We start from the raw sequence: 20,585 nt of genomic DNA, 5'->3' as shown, positions 1-20,585 counted from the left end.
CACTACAACACAACACAGGTTATAATACTATTCACACTACAACACAGATTTGAATACTATTCACACTACAACACAGGTTAGAATACTATTCACACTACAACGCAACACAGATTAGAATACTATTCACACTACAACACAACACAGGTTAGAATACTATTCACACTACAACAACACAGGTTAGAATACTATTCACACTAAAACGCAATACAGACTAGAATACTATTCACACTACAACACAACACAGGTTAGAATACTATTCACACTACAACACAGATTAGAATACTCTTCAAACTACAACAACACAGGTTAGAATACTATTCACTCCACAACACAACACAGATTATAATACTATTCACTCTACAACACAACACAGATTAGAATACTATTCACACTACAACACAACACAGATTATAGTACTATTCACACTCCAACACAACACAGGTTAGAATACTATTCACACTACAACACAACACAGGTTAGAATACTATTCACTCCACAACACAACACAGATGAGAATACTATTCACTCTACAACACAACACAGATTAGAATTATATTCACACTACAACACAACACAGATTAGAGTACTATTCACACTCCAACACAACACAGGTTAGAATACTATTCACACTACAACACAACACAGGTTAGAATACTATTCACTCCACAACACAACACAGATTAGAATACTATTCACTCTACAACACAACACAGATTAGAATACTATTCACACTACAACACAAAACAGATTAGAGTACTATTCACACTACAACACAGGTTAGAATACTATTCACACTACAACACAACACAGGTTATAATACTATTCACACTACAACACAGATTTGAATACTATTCACACTACAACACAGGTTAGAATACTATTCACACTACAATGCAACACAGATTAGAATACTATTCACACTACAACACAACACAGGTTAGAATACTATTCACACTACAACACAGATTAGAATACTATTCAAACTACAACAACACAGGTTAGAATACTATTCACACTACAACGCAATACAGACTAGAATACTAATCACACTACAACACAACACAGGTTAGAATACTATTCACACTACAACACAGGTTATAATACTATTCACACTACAACAACACAGGTTAGAATACTATTCACACTACAACGCAATACAGACGAGAATACTATTCACACTACAACACAACACAGGATAGAATACTATTCACACTACAACACAACACAGGTTAGAATACTATTCACACTACAACAAAACACAGGTTAGAATACTATTCACACTACAACACAGGTTAAAATACTATTCACACTACAACAACACAGGTTAGAATACTATTCACACTACAACCCAACACAGGTTAGAATACTATTCCACTAAAACACAGGTTAGAATACTATTCACACTCCAACACAACACAGGTTAGAATACTATTCACACTCCAACACAACACAGGTTAGAATACTTTTCACACTACAAAACAACACAGGTTAGAATACTATTCACACTACAACACAACACAGGTTAGAATACTATTCACACTACAACACAACACATGTTAGAATACTATTCCACTAAAACACAGGTTAGAATATTATTCACACTACAACACAGATTAGAATACTATTCACACTACAACACAACACAGGTTAGAATACTTTTCCACTAAAACACAGGTTAGAATACTATTCACACTACAACACAGATTATAATACTATTCACACTCCAACACAACACAGGTTAGAATACTATTCAAACTCCAACACAACACAGGTTAGAATACTATTCACACTACAACACAACACAGATTAGAAAACTATTCACACCACAACACAGCACAGGTTAGAATACTATTCACACTACAACACAGGATAGAATAATATTCACACTACAACAACACAGGTTAGAATACTATTCACACTACAACACAGGTTAGAATACTATTCACACTACAACACAACACAGGTTAGAATACTATTCAAACTACAACACAACACAGGTTAGAATACTATTCACACTACAACACAGATTTGAATACTATTCACACTACAACACAGGTTAGAATACTATTCACACTACAACACAACACAGGTTAGAATACTATTACACTAAAACACAGGTTCGAATACTATTCACACTACAACACAGATTAGAATACTATTCACACTCCAACACAACACAGGTTAGAATACTATTCAAACTCCAACACAAAACAGGTTAGAATACTATTCACACTACAACACAACACAGGTTAGAATACTATTCACTCCACAACACAACACAGATTAGAATACTATTCACACTACAACACAACACAAATTAGAGTATTATTCACACTACAACACAACACAGGTTAGAATACTATTCACACTACAACACAACACAGGTTATAATACTATTCACACTACAACACAGATTTGAATACTATTCACACTACAACACAGGTTAGAATACTATTCACACTACAACGCAACACAGATTAGAATACTATTCACACTACAACACAACACAGGTTAGAATACTATTCACACTACAACAACACAGGTTAGAATACTATTCACACTACAACGCAATACAGACTAGAATACTATTCACACTACAACACAACACAGGTTAGAATACTATTCACACTACAACACAACACAGGTTAGAATACTATTCACACTACAACACAGGTTAGAATACTATTCACACATCAACAACACAGGTTAGAATACTATTCACATTACAACCCAACACAGGTTAGAATACTATTCCACTAAAACACAGGTTAGAATACTATTCACACTACAACACAGATTATAATACTATTCACACTCCAACACAACACAGGTTAGAATAATATTTAAACTCCAACACAACACAGGTTAGAATACTATTCACACTACAACACAACACAGGTTAGAATACTATTCACTCCACAACACAACACAGATTAGAATACTATTCACTCTACAACACAACACAGATTAGAATACTATTCACACTACAACACAACACAGATTAGAGTACTATTCACACTACAACACAACACAGGTTAGAATACTATTCACACTACAACACAGATTAGAATACTCTTCAAACTACAACAACACAGGTTAGAATACTATTCACTCCACAACACAACACAGATTATAATACTATTCACTCTACAACACAACACAGATTAGAATACTATTCACACTACAACACAACACAGATTATAGTACTATTCACACTCCAACACAACACAGGTTAGAATACTATTCACACTACAACACAACACAGGTTAGAATACTATTCACTCCACAACACAACACAGATGAGAATACTATTCACTCTACAACACAACACAGATTAGAATTCTATTCACACTACAACACAACACAGATTAGAGTACTATTCACACTCCAACACAACACAGGTTAGAATACTATTCACACTACAACACAACACAGGTTAGAATACTATTCACTCCACAACACAACACAGATTAGAATACTATTCACTCTACAACACAACACAGATTAGAATACTATTCACACTACAACACAAAACAGATTAGAGTACTATTCACACTACAACACAGGTTAGAATACTATTCACACTACAACACAACACAGGTTATAATACTATTCACACTACAACACAGATTTGAATACTATTCACACTACAACACAGGTTATAATACTATTCACACTACAACAACACAGGTTAGAATACTATTCACACTACAACACAATACAGACTAGAATACTATTCACACTACAACACAACACAGGTTAGAATAATATTCACAGTACAACACAACACAGGTTAGAATACTATTCACACTACAACACAACACAGGTTAGAATACTATTCACACTACAACACAGGTTAGAATACTATTCACACTACAACACAGATTATAATACTATTCACACTCCAACACAACACAGGTTAGAATAATATTTAAACTCCAACACAACACAGGTTAGAATACTATTCACACTACAACACAACACAGGTTAGAATACTATTCACTCCACAACACAACACAGATTAGAATACTATTCACTCTACAACACAACACAGATTAGAATACTATTCACACTACAACACAACACAGGTTAGAATACTATTCACACTACAACACAACACAGGTTATAATACTATTCACACTACAACACAGATTTGAATACTATTCACACTACAACACAGGTTAGAATACTATTCACACTACAACGCAACACAGATTAGAATACTATTCACACTACAACACAACACAGGTTAGAATACTATTCACACTACAACACAGATTAGAATACTATTCAAACTACAACAACACAGGTTAGAATACTATTCACACTACAACACAGGTTATAATACTATTCACACTACAACAACACAGGTTAGAATACTATTCACACTACAACACAATACAGACTAGAATACTATTCACACTACAACACAACACAGGTTAGAATACTATTCACACTACAACACAACACAGGTTAGAATACTATTCACACTACAACACAACACAGGTTAGAATACTATTCACACTACAACACAGGTTAGAATACTATTCACACTACAACAACACAGGTTAGAATACTATTCACACTACAACCCAACACAGGTTAGAACACTATTCCACTAAAACACAGGTTAGAATACTATTCACACTACAACACAGATTAGAATACTATTCACACTCCAACACAACACAGGTTAGAATACTATTCACATTCCAACACAACACAGGTTAGAATACTATTCACACTACAAAACAACACAGGTTAGAATACTATTCACACTACAACACAACACAGGTTAGAATACTATTCACTCTACAACACAACACAGATTAGATACTATTCACACTACAACACAGGTTAGAATACTATTCACACTACAACACAACACAGGTTAAAATACCATTCACACTACAACACAACACGGGTTAGAATACTATTCCACTAAAACACAGGTTAGAATACTATTCACACTACAACACAACACAGGTTAGAATACTATTCAAACTCCAACACAACACAGGTTAGAATACTATTCACACTACAACACAACACAGGTTAGAATACTATTCACTCCACAACACAACACAGATTAGAATACTATTCACTCTACAACACAACACAGATTAGAATACTATTCACACTACAACACAACACAGATTAGAATACTATTCACACTACAACACAACACAGGTTAGAATACTATTCACTGTACAACACAACACAGGTTAAAATACTATTCACACTACAACACAACACAGGTTAGAATACTATTCCACTAAAACACAGGTTAGAATACTATTCACACTACAACACAACACAGGTTAGAATACTATTCACACTGCAACACTGCACAGGTTAGAATACTATTCACACTACAACACAACACAGGTTAGAATACTATTCACACTACAACACAACACAGGTTAGAATACTATTCACACTACAACACAACATGTTAGAATACTATTCACACTACAACACAACACAATACAGATTAGAATACTATTTACACTACAACACAACACGGGTTAGAATACTATTCACACTACAACACAATACAGACTAGAATACTATTCACACTACAACACAACACAGGTTAGAATACTATTCAAACTACAACACAATACAGGTTAGAATACGATTCACACTACACCACAACACAGGTTAGAATACTATTCACACTACAACACAACACAGGTTAGAATACTATTCACGCTACAACACAACATGTTAGAATACTATTCACACTACAACACAGGTTAGAATACTATTCACACTACAACACAACACAGGTTAGAATACTATTCACACTACAACACAGATTAGAATAATATTCACAATACAACACAACACAGGTTAGAATACTATTCACACTACAACACAACACATGTTAGAATACTATTCACACTACAACACAGCACAGGTTAGAATACTATTCACACTACAACACAACACAGGTTATAATACTATTCACACTACAACACAACATGTTAGAATACTATTCACACTACAACACAACAGGTTAGAATACTATTCACACTTCAACACAACACAGGTTAGAATACTATTCACACTATGACACAACACAGGTTAGAATACTATTCAGACTACAACACAGGTTAGAATACTATTCACACTACAACACAACACAGGTTAGATTACTATTTACACTACAACACAACACCAACCATGTTAGAATAGTTGTCATAATACAACACTAAACATACATTACAACACCTACATACACAATATTGAATTATTACATTTTCAATCAAGTCTGAAGTCTATAGCTAGTGTAGTATAAAAAGAAAGTAGTGTTTGGTCACACCTTCAATGAACCGTCTCTGCTGCTGGATGAGCTCGTCACAGAGGTGGCGGTGCTGCTCGAAGCGCTGCACCACAAAGTTCTTCTGCCGGATCATGTTGTCTTTGAGGAGGGCGTGGGACTGCATCTCGGCGTTCTCGATCTCCAGCTCGTGGACCTTACAGAGGAGGCCCAGCACCTCCCTCTGCTCCTCTGAGCTCACCCTGTGAGGGAGCAGCTCCTCCAGGCGCCTGGCCCGCTCCCGCAGCTCCATGAAGCAGCGCTCCAGCAACGCCTACAGGACAGGAGGACAAACAGCAGGCAGGGTTCAATGGAAATCCTCACATAGTAGGTTCTCATCATGCTACACGTTGGCATACTATACAAATGGAAACCATGTGCTTGGTACCGTTCCATTCAGTCCAATCCAGCCATGACAATGAGTCTGATCTCCAATATCTCCTACCACCAGCCACCCCAGTACTGTACAACTGTGTAGTTTACAAGGCTATCAATGCCTAGTTTAAGCTAGGTAGCCTAAGATGTGTGGTTATGTAGCTCCCCCTAGAGGTGAGAGCAGGGGACTACAGTAACCTACCTTCTGTTTGCGTATCTTGTTCTGTTCAGCTATGAGAGTGACCAAGTTCTCTCTGGCCATGGCTACTTCCTGCGTCTCAGTGCTGTCTGGGGGAGACTCAGGGCAGTAAGAGTCCTTCTCACTCTCCTCCTTACTGAAGCTCTCTTTCCTCCTCTCCGCTCGCCACTTCCTGCGACGATGACTCCGCTCCTGCTCCCAACTACAGGACGAACAACAATGCACGCAATGGTGAGCAGCTGTTTAGATATTCCTGTTAATTATCACAGTCATTTAACAACTACAGCTAGAGACTGTAGGTGTAAAGGGAGTGCTATGAGATTATTGTAGGTCTAATGGCACCCTATTGCCTATATAGAGCCCTAAGGGCCCTGGTCAAACGTAGTGCACTATATAGGGAATAGGGTGCTATTTGGGACAGTCCTAAGACACATACTCTGCGATGGTGAGCAGGTGTTTGGAGGCGTCCATCTGGATCTCCATGTTGTTGTTGTCCAGCTCCATCAGGCTCCTCCTGAGCTCCATCTGGCTCCTGAAGGCCTCTAGGAGCTGCTCTCTCAGCTGGTCCATCTCTGCCCGGCTCGCCTGTGTGCTGTGGGCCTGCACCTCCACTATATTGGTGGAAGGAGAGGAGGAGAGTTCATGTCTGTTGGAGGCACACATACACACATACACACACACACACACACACACACACACACACACACACAGACAGATACACAGACAGACACACACACACACACACACAGACACACACAGACACACACAGATACACAGACACACACACACACACACAGATACACAGACACACACACAGACACACACAGATACACACACAGACACAGACACAGACACACAGAGACACAGACAGATACACACACACACACACAAACACAGACACACACACACACACACAGACACACAGACACACAGAGACACACACACACACACACACACACACACATTGTGAAGGAGCTATCAGAGAGGTCAAGGTAAGGTCATTACCCTGGACATGGCGGATGTCAGCTCGGTCAGAGTTGAGCTGACGTCCAGCCTGATTGGCGATCTTCTTCTTGAGCCGCTGAATCTCGCTGCGCAGGTCAGAGATGATGTTGGTATACTGAGCGATGTGGTAGGACACATTCAGCAGGTTCCTCTTCACCTGGAGAAAGAGAACTGTCTTATAACACTATAATAACATGATGTGGTAGAACACGTTCAGCATGGAGGAACCCAACTGACAAACTATTAAGCTTAATATTGACAGCGTTGTTTTAACTGTTATACTGCAGAGCTAAAGGAATCTTTAACTTGATCTTGGAGGTCTAGGCTGGGTTACTGTAAAACACTTTGTAATAACTCTGTTTATGTAAAAAGGGCTTTTTAAATTACATTTGATTGGTTGATTGATTGATTTGAAAATTCAAAGATGTGAGAAACATCTCGGTTGTCCCACACCTCAGTTGTCCCACACCTCGGTTGTCCCACACCTCGGTTGTCCCACACCTCGGTTGTCTCACACCTCGGTTGTCTCACACCTCAGTTGTCTCACACCTCAGTAGTCTCACACCTCGGTTGTATCACACCTTGGTTGTCTCACACCTCAGCGAAGGAGGGATTATTTTTTATTTTTTCTCTCCAATTTCATGATATCCAATAGGTAGTCACAGTCTTGTCCCATCGCTGCAACTCCCCTACCGACTCGGGAGAGGCGAAGGTCGAGAGCCATGTGTCCTCCGAAACATGGCCCTGCCAAGCCGCACTGCTTCTTAGACACACTGCTTGCTTAACCCGGAAGCCAGTCGCACCAATGTGTCGGAGGAAACACTGTACAACTGGCGACCGTGTCATCGTGCATGCGCCCGGCCCGCCACAGGAGTCGCTAGAGCGTGATGGGACAAGGACATCCCAGCAGGCCAAACCCTCGCCAAACCAGACGACGCTGGGCCATTTGTGCGACACAGCCCGGGATCGAACCCGGATCTGTAGTGATGCCTCTAGCACTGATCAGTGCCTTAGACTGCTGCGGTACTCTGGAAATGTTGTGTTGTGTTTTACTCACCCGCGTGCGGATACTTTTGGCACGGTCGGCGTAGCTCAGCGTGTTGCGCGACTCCTCGAAGGCCAGGGAGGCGGGGCTAATGTGGGCTATCATCACCGTGCGACTATTGCCTCCCAACGAGTCCTGTCAATCAAACACATCAGAACAGGAAGTGAATGAATGCAAGTGGAATGCAAATAATCCTTCTGAATTATGCAAAAAGGCAGCAAAAAGTTGAATTGTACTGTATTGTATGGTATGGTGTGGTGCAATATAGTGTGGTGTGGTATGGTATGTTTGGTATGGTATGGTGTCGTATGGTGCATTCATGATGAATGTTGTGTGGAATTGTGTGGTATGGTGTGGTCATTCATGATAATAATAATATGCCATTTAGCAGACGCTTTTATCCAAAGCGACTTACAGTCATGTGTGCATACATTTTTACGTATGGGTGGTCCCGGGGATTGAACCCACTACCCTGGCGTTACAAGTGCCATGCTCTACCAATTGAGCTACAGAGGACCACATGATGAATGTTGTGTGGTATCGTGTGGTGTGGTGTGGTATGGTGTGGTATGGTGTGGTATAGTGTAGTATGATGTGGTATGGTATGGTGTGGTATGGTGTGGTGTAGTATGGTGGGGTATAGTGTAGTATGGTGTGGTATGGTACAGTATAGTATGGTTTTGTAGTGTAGTGTAGCGTAGTGTAGTGTATTGTATTGTATTGTATTGTATTCATAAAGCACATGTGGCCAGTCAGGACAGTTTGTCTTAGACGGGTTACCGTACTGTACCTTCAGCAGGCGCGTCAGCTTGCTGTCCCTGTAGTTGACATATTTGTTACCATGTTTCTCACTCAGGGCGTTGATGCAGTTACCCAGAGCCAGGAGGGAGCGGTTGATGTGGGCCCCTTCTTTTAACCTCTGACCTCTGTTCTGTGTCTGGGAGAGAGAGAGGGAGCAGGTTTACTATCTGGGGTCATGTTCCAGAGCATACATTTTGCTGATCAACTACTGAGCAGACTGACTGATCAACAATTGATAAAGAGTGGTTATTTAGGATGCAAGGTGATCTGTAGGTCAGTAAGTCTGTCTGCAATGTAGTCCATGTTGAACACACAGACATTGTCTAGGTTCGCTGAGTTCCAGCCCAGGACAGATACTGCCAATGTTAACTAGCAGAGGGGGCTCTAACCTTCCTTTTCTTTCCTCTGTCTGCAGTTACATTGGAAGAGTCACAACTTTAAAACAAATTGTATAACCACTTATGAGTAACTATGGACGCTGTCAGTGTCATAACACATCATACGTGTATTATAATGCATTATAAAGGACGTTATTACATATGTACTTTATAGAAAGTGTTACCAGTCTTTTGGACCAAAACACATCTCACAGACAGAAAACATCCCCTCAAAAGAGGTAGTGGAACCCCCTCTGTTCTCTTCCATCTAAAGAGACTGGTGGCCTATAGGCTATGGTATACATCCATAGAACAGCCTAGCTGGTTAACCTTTCTAAAAGTTTCCATGGTAAATAAGTGTTCTCTCCATTCAGGCATGATTGTATGTTTTTCTCATGGGTACGTCCCAAATGGCACCATATTCCCTGTATAGTACACTACTTTTGACCTAGCCCTATGGGAAATTGGGTGCCATTTGGGACGCATACCATGGTGTATATGAGGTCTGGCTGGTTTAATATGGATGCTAATCTAACAACATTCATCATGAATGACATGTCAATGTCTGTGTCCCCTGTAGCTCAGTTGGTAGATCATGGCGCTTGCAACGCCAGGGTTGTGGGTTTGTTTCCCACGGAGGGCCAGTATGAAAATGTATGCACTCACTAACTGTAAGTCGATCTGGATAAGAGCATCTGCTAAATGACTAAAATGTAAATGTAAAATGTGTTGGTTAAACACTATGCCTTCAGTAGAATGACTACAGGTAACCACAGCAACTAATAGGAGAAGCAAACGGCTATTATGAAGCCTTCAGAGTTCACAGGATAAATTCAAAGTATACCAAATGTGAAAAGACCGGCAACATTGGATAACTTCAGTACAGGCCCTATGTTCCTCCAGGAACCAAGAGGATCACTTTACTACAGGCCCTATGTTCCTCCAGGAACCAAGAGGATAACTTTACTACAGGCCCTATGTTCCTCCAGGAACCAAGAGGATAACTTTACTACAGGCCCTATGTTCCTCCAGGATCAAAGAGGATAACTTTACTACAGGCCATATGTTCCTCCAGGAACCAAGAGGATAACTTTACTACAGGCCCTATGTTCCTCCAGGAACAAAGAGGATAACTTTACTACAGGCCCTATGTTCCTCCAGGAACAAAGAGGATAACTTTACTACAGCCCCTATGTTCCTCCAGGAACCAAGAGGATAACTTTACTACAGGCCCTATGTTCCTCCAGGAACCAAGAGGATCACTTCACTACAGGCCCTATGTTCCTCCAGGAACCAAGAGGATAACTTTACTACAGGCCATATGTTCCTCCAGGAACCAAGAGGATAACTTTAGTACAGGCCCTATGTTCCTCCAGGAACAAAGAGGATAACTTTAGTACAGGCCCTATGTTCCTCCAGGAACCAAGAGGATAACTTTAGTACAGGCCCTATGTTCCTCCAGGAACAAAGAGGATAACTTTAGTACAGGCCCTATGTTCCTCCAGGAACCAAGAGGATAACTTTAGTACAGGCCCTATGTTCCTCCAGGAACCAAGAGGATTAAGTGGTTAAGGTTTATAGTAAATTCTGTTGTGTCATATAATGTGTCACAAACATCCCCAACTAGTTCACAAAAGACATTGGCTGTGGTGTCCCAAATGGCATCCTATTTCCTATATGGCGCACTACTTTTTGGCCCATAGTAGTGCCCTATAGGGAATAGGGTGTCACTTGCCAGTATTGGAGTCACTCCAACTGTAATCTGTTCAACTAAAGTAACCAGCACCATAACACTGTGCTATAAATGTCACAGTAAAGTCACAGCACCATTTCAACGATATCATCCATTTTGTAATTGTTTATAACCCTGACATAAAGAAGACGCTGATAGACGGTCAACTATAGGGACATTAACCCCTTCTTTCCCTAAATGGTCTAGAATGTAAAATGTATTGTTCTTTACACTGTGAAGGGCCTTTATTAAAGTGTCCTATAAACCCTATTCCCTACATAGTACACTACTTTTGATCAAAGCTCTACTCTGGAAGGAACCTGCGATGTTATGCCATGGACACAAGTATCAGACCATAACAAGAGGTGAAAAAACTGAAACAGGCATGTTTACATACAAATGCACGCACACACCCCTACACACACACACCCCTACACCACACTCCTACACACACACCCCTACACACACACACACCCCTACACAACAGTCCTACACACACACCCCTACACCCCCCCCCCCCCTACACCACACTCCTACACACACACCCCTACACACACACACACCCCTACACCACACTCCTACACACACATCCCTACACACACACCCCTACACACACACCCCTACACCACACTCCTACACACACATCCCTATACATAAACCCACTCCTACACACACACCCCTACACACACACACACACACATAGTGTTCTGCACCTGTGAGGCTCGTTCAGAGCCGGCGAGGTCGATCATGAAGAGGCGTGCGAAGCGGACCTCCTGTAGAAGGTCTCGACAGCGGCTCGTCTGCCTGACAGCCACCTGCAGCACGGCGTGGGACCGGGATGATGTCTTGTTGGCTGCCGTGGGCTCCTGGGAACGCTGCTTATTACCCTTCATCAGCAGCTCCATGATCTGGCAGGAACACAGTCATAAAGCTCTATGTAGCTATATGTAGGTCTATGTAGCTCTAATATGATGTGCTCGTAGATGTGTTATGTAGGCTTCATAATATACAATATACATATTTAGATAATAATGTATGTATAGTTTGTATGTATGTGTTTTATGTATAGTGTGTGATCAAATCAAATGTTATTTGTCACATTCGCTGAATACAACAGGTGTAGACTTTACTGTGAAATGCTTGCTTACGAGCTCTTTGATCTTGTAAAGCATGGAGTGTGTGTGGCCATGCGTGACCTCTCACCTCTCGGGCATTGATAGTGCAGACCTCTGTGATGCCAGCCACCTGGATCACTCCTTTAGAGTCCTCTCTCAGGTCCAGGAACCCAGAGGATGGGTTGAGAAGATCCCGGATCATCTCGTTGTAGATCTGGGAACACAGGGAATGGGTCATTAGCTTCCAAATCACATCTCAGAAGCTCAACATCCAAGTAATTGTTATATCCAAGTAATTGTTATATTCAAGGAATTCATATATTCAAATAATTCTTATATCCAAGGAATTCTTCTATTCTTAAGCTTGTAAAATAGCTTGTGGAATATCTTGTAGAATAGCTTGTAGAATAATAGTTTTTAGAATAGCTTGTAGAAGAATAGCTTGCAGAAGAATAGTTTGTAGAAGAATAGCTTGTAGAATAGCTTGTAGAAGATTAGCTTATGGTAGAATAGTGTGTAGAAAAATTGCTTGTAGAAGAATAGCTTGTGGAATAGCTGGTATAATAGTTTGTAGAATAGCTTGTAGAATAACAGCTTGTATAATAGCTTGTAGAAGAATAGCTTGTAGAGTAGCTTGTAGAAGAATAGCTTGTAGAATAGCTTGTAGAAGAATAACTTGTTGAAAAGTTTGCAGTAGAATAGCTTGTAGAATAATAGCTTGTAGAATAGCTTGTAGAATAGCTTGTAGAAGAATAGCTTGTAGAATAGCTTGTAGAAGAATAACTTGTTGAAAAGTTTGTAGTAGAATAGCTTGTAGAAGAATAGCTTGTAGAATAGCTTGTAGAATAGCTTGTAGAAGAATAGCTTGTAGAATAGCTTGTAGAATAATAACTTGTTGAAAAGTTTGTAGTAGAATAGCTTGTAGAAGAATAGCTTGTAGAATAGCTTGTAGAATAGCTTGTAGAAGAATAGCTTGTAGAATAGCTTGTAGAATAGCTTGTAGAAGAATAAATTGTTGAAAAGTTTGTAGTAGAATAGCTTGTAGAAGAATAGCTTGTAGAATAGCTTGTAGAATAGCTTGTAGAAGAATAGCTTGTAGAATAGCTTGTAGAATAGCTTGTAGAAGAATAACTTGTTGAAAAGTTTGTAGTAGAATAGCTTGTAGAAGAATAGCTTGTAGAATAGCTTGTAGAATAGCTTGTAGAAGAATAGCTTGTAGAATAGCTTGTAGAATAGCTTGTAGAAGAATAACTTGTGGAATAGCTTGTAGTAGAATAGCTTGTAGTAGAATAGCTTGTAGTAGAATAGCTTGTAGTAGAATAGCTTGTAGAAGAATTGTAGAATAGCTTGTAGTAGAATAGCTTGTAGAAGAATTGTAGAATAGCTTGTAGAAGAATAGCTTCTACAGAATAGCTTGTATAATAGCTTGCAGAATAGCTTGTAGAATAATAGCTTGTAGAATAGCTTGTAGTAGAATAGCTTGTAGTACAATAGCTTGTAGAATAGCTTGTAGAATAGCTTGTAGTAGAATAGCTTGTAGTAGAATAGCTTGCAGAATAGCTTGTAGTAGAATAGCTTGTAGTAGAATAGCTTGTAGTAGAATAGCTTGCAGAATAGCTTGTAGAATAGCTTGCAGAATAGCTTGTAGTAGAATAGCTTGTAGAATAGCTTGTAGTAGAATAGCTTGTAGAATAGCTTGTAGTAGAATAGCTTGTAGAATAGCTTGTAGTAGAATAGCTTGTAGAATAGCTTGTAGTAGAATCATAAGATCGTGAGTGTCAAACTTCAAATCAATGGCATTGTGTCATTTCTGTCTTATGCATTCTGTAATCAATGCTAATTTCTTCCAAACACAAGGACACTGACTGTCGCTCATTCTACTCTAGAAATATTTCTCTGGTGGATGTCTTTGGCTGGTTGAGCGTGCTTTCTATTTTTAATAAAGAGCTGTCTATAATAGTAGAATAGCTTGTATAATAGCTTGTATAATAGCTTGTAGAATAGCTTGTATAATAGCTTGCATAATAGCTTGTATAATAGCTTGTATAATAGCTTGTAAAATAGCTTGTAGAAGAATAACTTGTAGAATAGTTTGTAGTAGAATAGCTTGTAGTAAAGGCAGACCTGTTAATTGAAATGCATTCCAGGTGACTACCTCATGAAACTGGTTGAGAGAATGCCAAGTGTGCAATTTTGATTTGTTTAACACCTTTTTGGTTACTACATGATTCCATATGTGTTATTTCATAGTTTTGATGTCTTCACTATTATTCTACAATGTAAAAAATTGTAAAAATAAAGAAAAACCCTTGAATGAGAAGGTGTGTCCAAACTTTTGACTGGTAGTGTGTGTGTATAAATATATATATATATATATATATATATATATATATATATATATATGGCTCTGTTTGTAGTTTGTAGCATAGCAATCAGTGTCAATATCGGACGTCCACACAGGCACGGCCAGACCGTTATCTTTTATCAGAACTTTATTATCTTATCACACGGCCACACAGATAATCTCTCAGCCAACTAGACGCAAGAAACCACTCTACAAACAAGCTCATCATTGTCTATTTTCCACCAAAAACAGCCACTATTGATCTCAGTCAGTGGTTATATTGTTTTAGTCTTATCAGAAACGGTTAGACGATAACTCCTGCTTGTCATAGTTTTATCTACATGACTATCACCTGAACCGTTGAATAAAGAGAAACGCAGTTCTAAGTTAGTATACTATATAGTGACTACATCACTGTTGGTGACCTTAGCTGAACTGAAAGCCTTGTGGGTCAGGTGACAGGGTAGTTTGTTATAGCACAGGTAGGCTACTGACGGCTGTGTTATTAGACGTCAGGGTATTCCTAAGAGAAACAAATGCAGACACAGGTTGCGTCCCAAAATAGCACCCTATTCCCTATATAGTGTACTACTTTTGAACTGTAGTGCACTATATAGGGAATAGGGTGCCACCTGGGATGCAGACAGAGACAGTATGCATTCTCACCTCCAGGTAGGACATGGAGATGTTGTACTGCATGTCATCTCTGGTCTCCTCGATGGCTTTGAACAAGTCATTTAGAGTGTGTACGTAGATCCCCGGTTCTCTGTCAGTCCCCAACATAGTGTAGGTCTTCCCACAACCTACACACACACACACACACACAGAGAGAGGGACAATATGCACCATCACTGTTTGCGGTTTGCGTTGAAGACAATAATAGTGTCAATACCAAACAATTTGAGCATTGAAGAGTATTGAAGAGTATTCAACAGCATTGAAAAGCATTGAACAGTATTGAACAGCATTGAAGAGTATTGAACAACATTGAACAGCATTGAACAGCATTGAAGAGCATTGAACAACATTGAACAACATTGAACAGCATTGAAGAGCATTGAACAGTATTTAACAGCATTGAAGAGTATTGAACAACATTGAACAGCATTGTAGCTCAGTTGGTAGAGCATGGCGCTTGCAACGCCAGGATTGTGGGTTTGTTTCCCACGGAGGGCCAGTATGAAAATGCATGCACTCACTAACTGTAAGTCGATCTGGATAAGAGCGTCTGCTAAATGACTAAAATGTAAATGTAAAATGTGTTGGTTAAGCACTATGCCTTCAGTAGAATGACTACAGGTAACCACAGCAACTAATAGGAGAAGCAAACGGCTATTATGAAGCCTTCAGAGTTCACAGGATAAATTCTAAGTATACCAAATGTGAAAAGACCGGCAACATTGGATAACTTCAGTACAGGCCCTATGTTCCTCCAGGAACCAAGAGGATAACTTTACTACAGGCCCTATCTTCCTCCAGGAACCAAGAGGATAACTTTACTACAGGCCCTATGTTCCTCCAGGAACCAAGAGGATAACTTTACTACAGGCCCTATGTTCCTCCAGGAACCAAGATGATAACTTTACTACAGGCCCTATGTTCCTCCAGGAACCAAGAGGATAACTTTACTACAGGCCCTATGTTCCTCCAGGAACAAAGAGGATAACTTTACTACAGGCCCTATGTTCCTCCAGGAACCAAGAGCATAACTTTACTACAGGCCCTATGTTCCTCCAGGAACAAAGAGGATAACTTTACTACAGGCCCTATGTTCCTCCAGGAACCAAGAGGATAACTTTACTACATGCCCTATGTTCCTCCAGGAACCAAGAGGATAACTTTACTACAGGCCCTATGTTCCTCCAGGAACCAAGAGGATAACTTTACTACAGGCCCTATGTTCCTCCAGGAACCAAGAGGATAACTTTAGTACAGGCCCTATGTTCCTCCAGGAACCAAGAGGATAACTTTACTACAGGCCCTATGTTCCTCCAGGAACAAAGAGGAAAACTTTAGTACAGGCCCTATGTTCCTCCAGGAACAAAGAGGATAACTTTAGTACAGGCCCTATGTTCCTCCAGGAACCAAGAGGATAACTTTAGTACAGGCCCTATGTTCCTCCAGGAACAAAGAGGATAACTTTAGTACAGGCCCTATGTTCCTCCAGGAACCAAGAGGATAACTTTAGTACAGGCCCTATGTTCCTCCAGGAACCAAGAGTATTAAGTGGTTAAGGTTTATAGTAAATACTTGTGTCATATGGTCCTCTGTAGCTCAGCTGGTAGAGCACGGCGCTTGTAACGCCAAGGTAGTGGGTTCGATCCCCGGGACCACCCATACACAAAAATGTATGCACGCATGACTGTAAGTCGCTTTGGATAAAAGCGTCTGCTAAATGGCTTATTATTATATTATTATTATTATATAATGTGTCACAAACATCCCCAACTAGTTCACAAAAGACATTGGCTGTGTCCCAAATGGCATCCTATTTCCTATATGGCGCACTACTTTTTGGCCCATAGTAGTGCCCTATAGGGAATAGGGTGTCATTTGGGATGCAGACATTCTGTTGCCAGTATTGGCGTCACTCCAACTGTAATCTGTTCAACTAAAGTAACCAGCACCATAACACTGTGCTATAAATGTCACGGTAAAGTCACAGCACCATTTCAAGATATCATCCATTTTGTAATCGTTTATAACCCTGACATAAAGAAGACGCTGATAGACGGTCAACTATAGGGACATTAACCCCTTCTTTCCCTAAATGGTCTAGAATGTAAAATGTATTGTTCTTTACACTGTGAAGGGCCTTTATTAAAGTGTCATATAAACCCTATTCCCTACATAGTACACAACATTGAACAGCATTGAAGAGCATTGAACAGTATTTAACAGCATTGAAGAGTATTGAACATAATTGAACAGCATTGAACAGCATTGAAGAGCATTGAAGAGTTTTGAACAACATTGAACAGCATTGAACAGCATTGAAGAGCATTGAACAGTATTGAACAGCATTGAAGAGAATTGAACAGTATTGAACAGCATTGAAGAGTATTGAACAACATTGAACAGCATTGAACAGTGTCCATTTCAGTGTCATGACTATACTGTTTTTTGTTTTACCCCTTTCTGCATGGATCAGTTCACTAAAAGGATAACTTTTATTTTTTACAACCAAATATCTATTTTTGATGTAAATGGCATGTTATAGAAGGGTCCAGACACTTTTTTTGTGATTTCATTTTTTAAAAAACTTACCCCAAACAGCAAATAACTTCCTCATTCTCATGTAGAATTGAGTCCCTGAAAAAACATGAATAAAGGCTCCAAAAACACCCAAATACATCCTTTTAGAAACGACAAAGCTCCAAATATAGTGATGCAGGTCTTTAGATGTTGTACACATGAAATTGTGTCATTCCAAACTTTATCCGCAACATTATATTCCATTTTGTTGCGACTCGAGCGATACCTCTCCGTCCATTCTACAGGTAACTGCCAAAATAAAAGGAAACACTTGAGTAAATGAGGGATACAAAGTATATTGAAATCAGGTGGTGCTTCCACACAGGAAGTTCCAGACACTTGTAGAATCTATGGCAAGGCGCATTGAAACTTTTCCTTTAAAGATGCACTATGCACAAATCGCTCCGCCATTTCCTGGTTGATAAAATTCTAATAGTTCACCTAATTTTAGTTTATGTGACAAAACAAGCAGTCATTGTGTAGAGTATCATCTAAACCGCTGTGAAATATATTGTATATTCCACTGTTTGAAGCTGGTGTAAAAAAACAGAAAGTAAAAGACGCAAAAACAAAACTTCTGAATGAGAAGCATAGAAATAGCTTATATAGAACAGATCTACCGCTCCTTAGACTGAAAGATCTAGAACTCACATTTATGTGTGAATTTGGTTGGGTCTCCCAAATAGTTACATATTGTAGCTTTAAGTTCAGTTCAGTTAATTTATTTGGCCTTTTACAGGAATTTGTCGCGCATTCAGTAGCTGGATGTGTGTACACTACTTTTAAACTCAATATTAAAAGGCCTTCTTGTTGAAAGCTTAACCCCAGTCAACCTCTATTTCCTGAAACCATGCCTGTTTTGGTCGAGGAGGACAGGTCAGCGGCAGGTAGCTTAGTGGTTAAGAGCGTTGTGCCAGTAACCGAAAGGTTGCTGGTTCTAATCCCCGAGCCGACTAGGTGAAAAATCTGTCGATGTGCCCTTGAGCAAGGCACTTAACCCTAATTGCTCCTGTAAGTCGCTCTGGATAAGAGCGTCTGCTAAATGACCAATTATTATTATTATTATTATTATTATTATAATTATTACAAGAGGTCTTAATTCAGTTTTGGACAACAAGGCTGTGACACACTGAGTTTAATTAGTTAAATTCAAGCAGAGATTATGAGCAGTGAGTCTACAGAGAGAGAGACAGACAGGAGGATGGGGGGAGGGAGGATTACTTTTCGGTCTGTTGTATTTGTCTTTCTACAGTAGGTAGTGACTGTCTGTCTGTCTGTCTGACTGTCTGTCTGACTGTCTGTCTGACTGTCTGTCTAACCGTCTGTCTGTCTGTCTGTCTGTCTGTCTGTCTGTCTGTCTGTCTGTCTGTCTGTCTGTCTGTCTGTCTGTCTGTCTGTCTGTCTGTCTGTCTGTCTGTCTGTCTGATTGTCTGTCTAACCATCTATCTGTCTGACTGTCTGTCTAATCGTCTGTCTGTCTGACCGTCTGTCTGTCTAACCGTCTGACTGTCTGTCTGTCTGTCTGTCTGTCTGTCTGTCTGTCTGTCTGTCTAACCGTCTGTCTGTCTGTCTGTCTGTCTGTCTGGTGCTACCTATGACATAATTTCTTCCCATTAGAAACATAATGAGTGAAAGCTTGCAACACCCCTTCCCAGTCCCCATGGTATCAGATCAGACTAATTAGAATCTAGAACCCCAACATTAATCCAACAGTGGAAAAGGAAGATAGTACTATATGATTTATGAGTTTGATTATATCGCTGAAATTAGCTAAATAAATAGCAAGAGATAACTTGGATAAAAAGGCATGTAGTCAGGATCATCAACCCCCAGGCTGGTTATTTCCAGGGTAATATTCACCCCTGGTGTCCAGTGGGTGGTAGATAGAGGCTTAGTTCTCCCCTGGTGTCCAGTAGGTGGTAGATAGAGGCTTAGACCAGCCCTGAGGACAACACAAACAGGGACAGAGGACACACGCACGGATACACACACATGCCCGCAACTAGAATAGA

General features: G+C 39.9%; 1 protein-coding gene across 1 annotated transcript in view; it reads right to left on the bottom strand.

Moving 5' to 3' along the window:
• Positions 1 to 20,585, bottom strand: part of LOC311126892 (kinesin-like protein KIF19) — a gene marked incomplete at both ends in the record, with an annotated part of 86,939 nt that overhangs the window by 26,066 nt on the left and 40,288 nt on the right. Inside the window, 9 exons of the mRNA XM_084158584.1 lie at positions 6,329 to 6,599; positions 6,903 to 7,101; positions 7,336 to 7,510; positions 7,905 to 8,061; positions 8,962 to 9,084; positions 9,740 to 9,886; positions 12,573 to 12,767; positions 13,063 to 13,188; positions 15,985 to 16,121. Of these exons, the coding sequence (XP_084014710.1) occupies positions 6,329 to 6,599; positions 6,903 to 7,101; positions 7,336 to 7,510; positions 7,905 to 8,061; positions 8,962 to 9,084; positions 9,740 to 9,886; positions 12,573 to 12,767; positions 13,063 to 13,188; positions 15,985 to 16,121 (1,530 nt within the window). The remainder of the gene's footprint in view (positions 1 to 6,328; positions 6,600 to 6,902; positions 7,102 to 7,335; positions 7,511 to 7,904; positions 8,062 to 8,961; positions 9,085 to 9,739; positions 9,887 to 12,572; positions 12,768 to 13,062; positions 13,189 to 15,984; positions 16,122 to 20,585) is intronic.

Source organism: Coregonus lavaretus (genome assembly GCF_964263955.1).
Source record: "Coregonus lavaretus genome assembly, chromosome: 1".
NCBI lineage: Eukaryota > Metazoa > Chordata > Actinopteri > Salmoniformes > Salmonidae > Coregonus > Coregonus lavaretus.
Note: the sequence above shows the minus strand (reverse complement) of the source record. Positions and strands in the feature narration are given on the sequence as shown.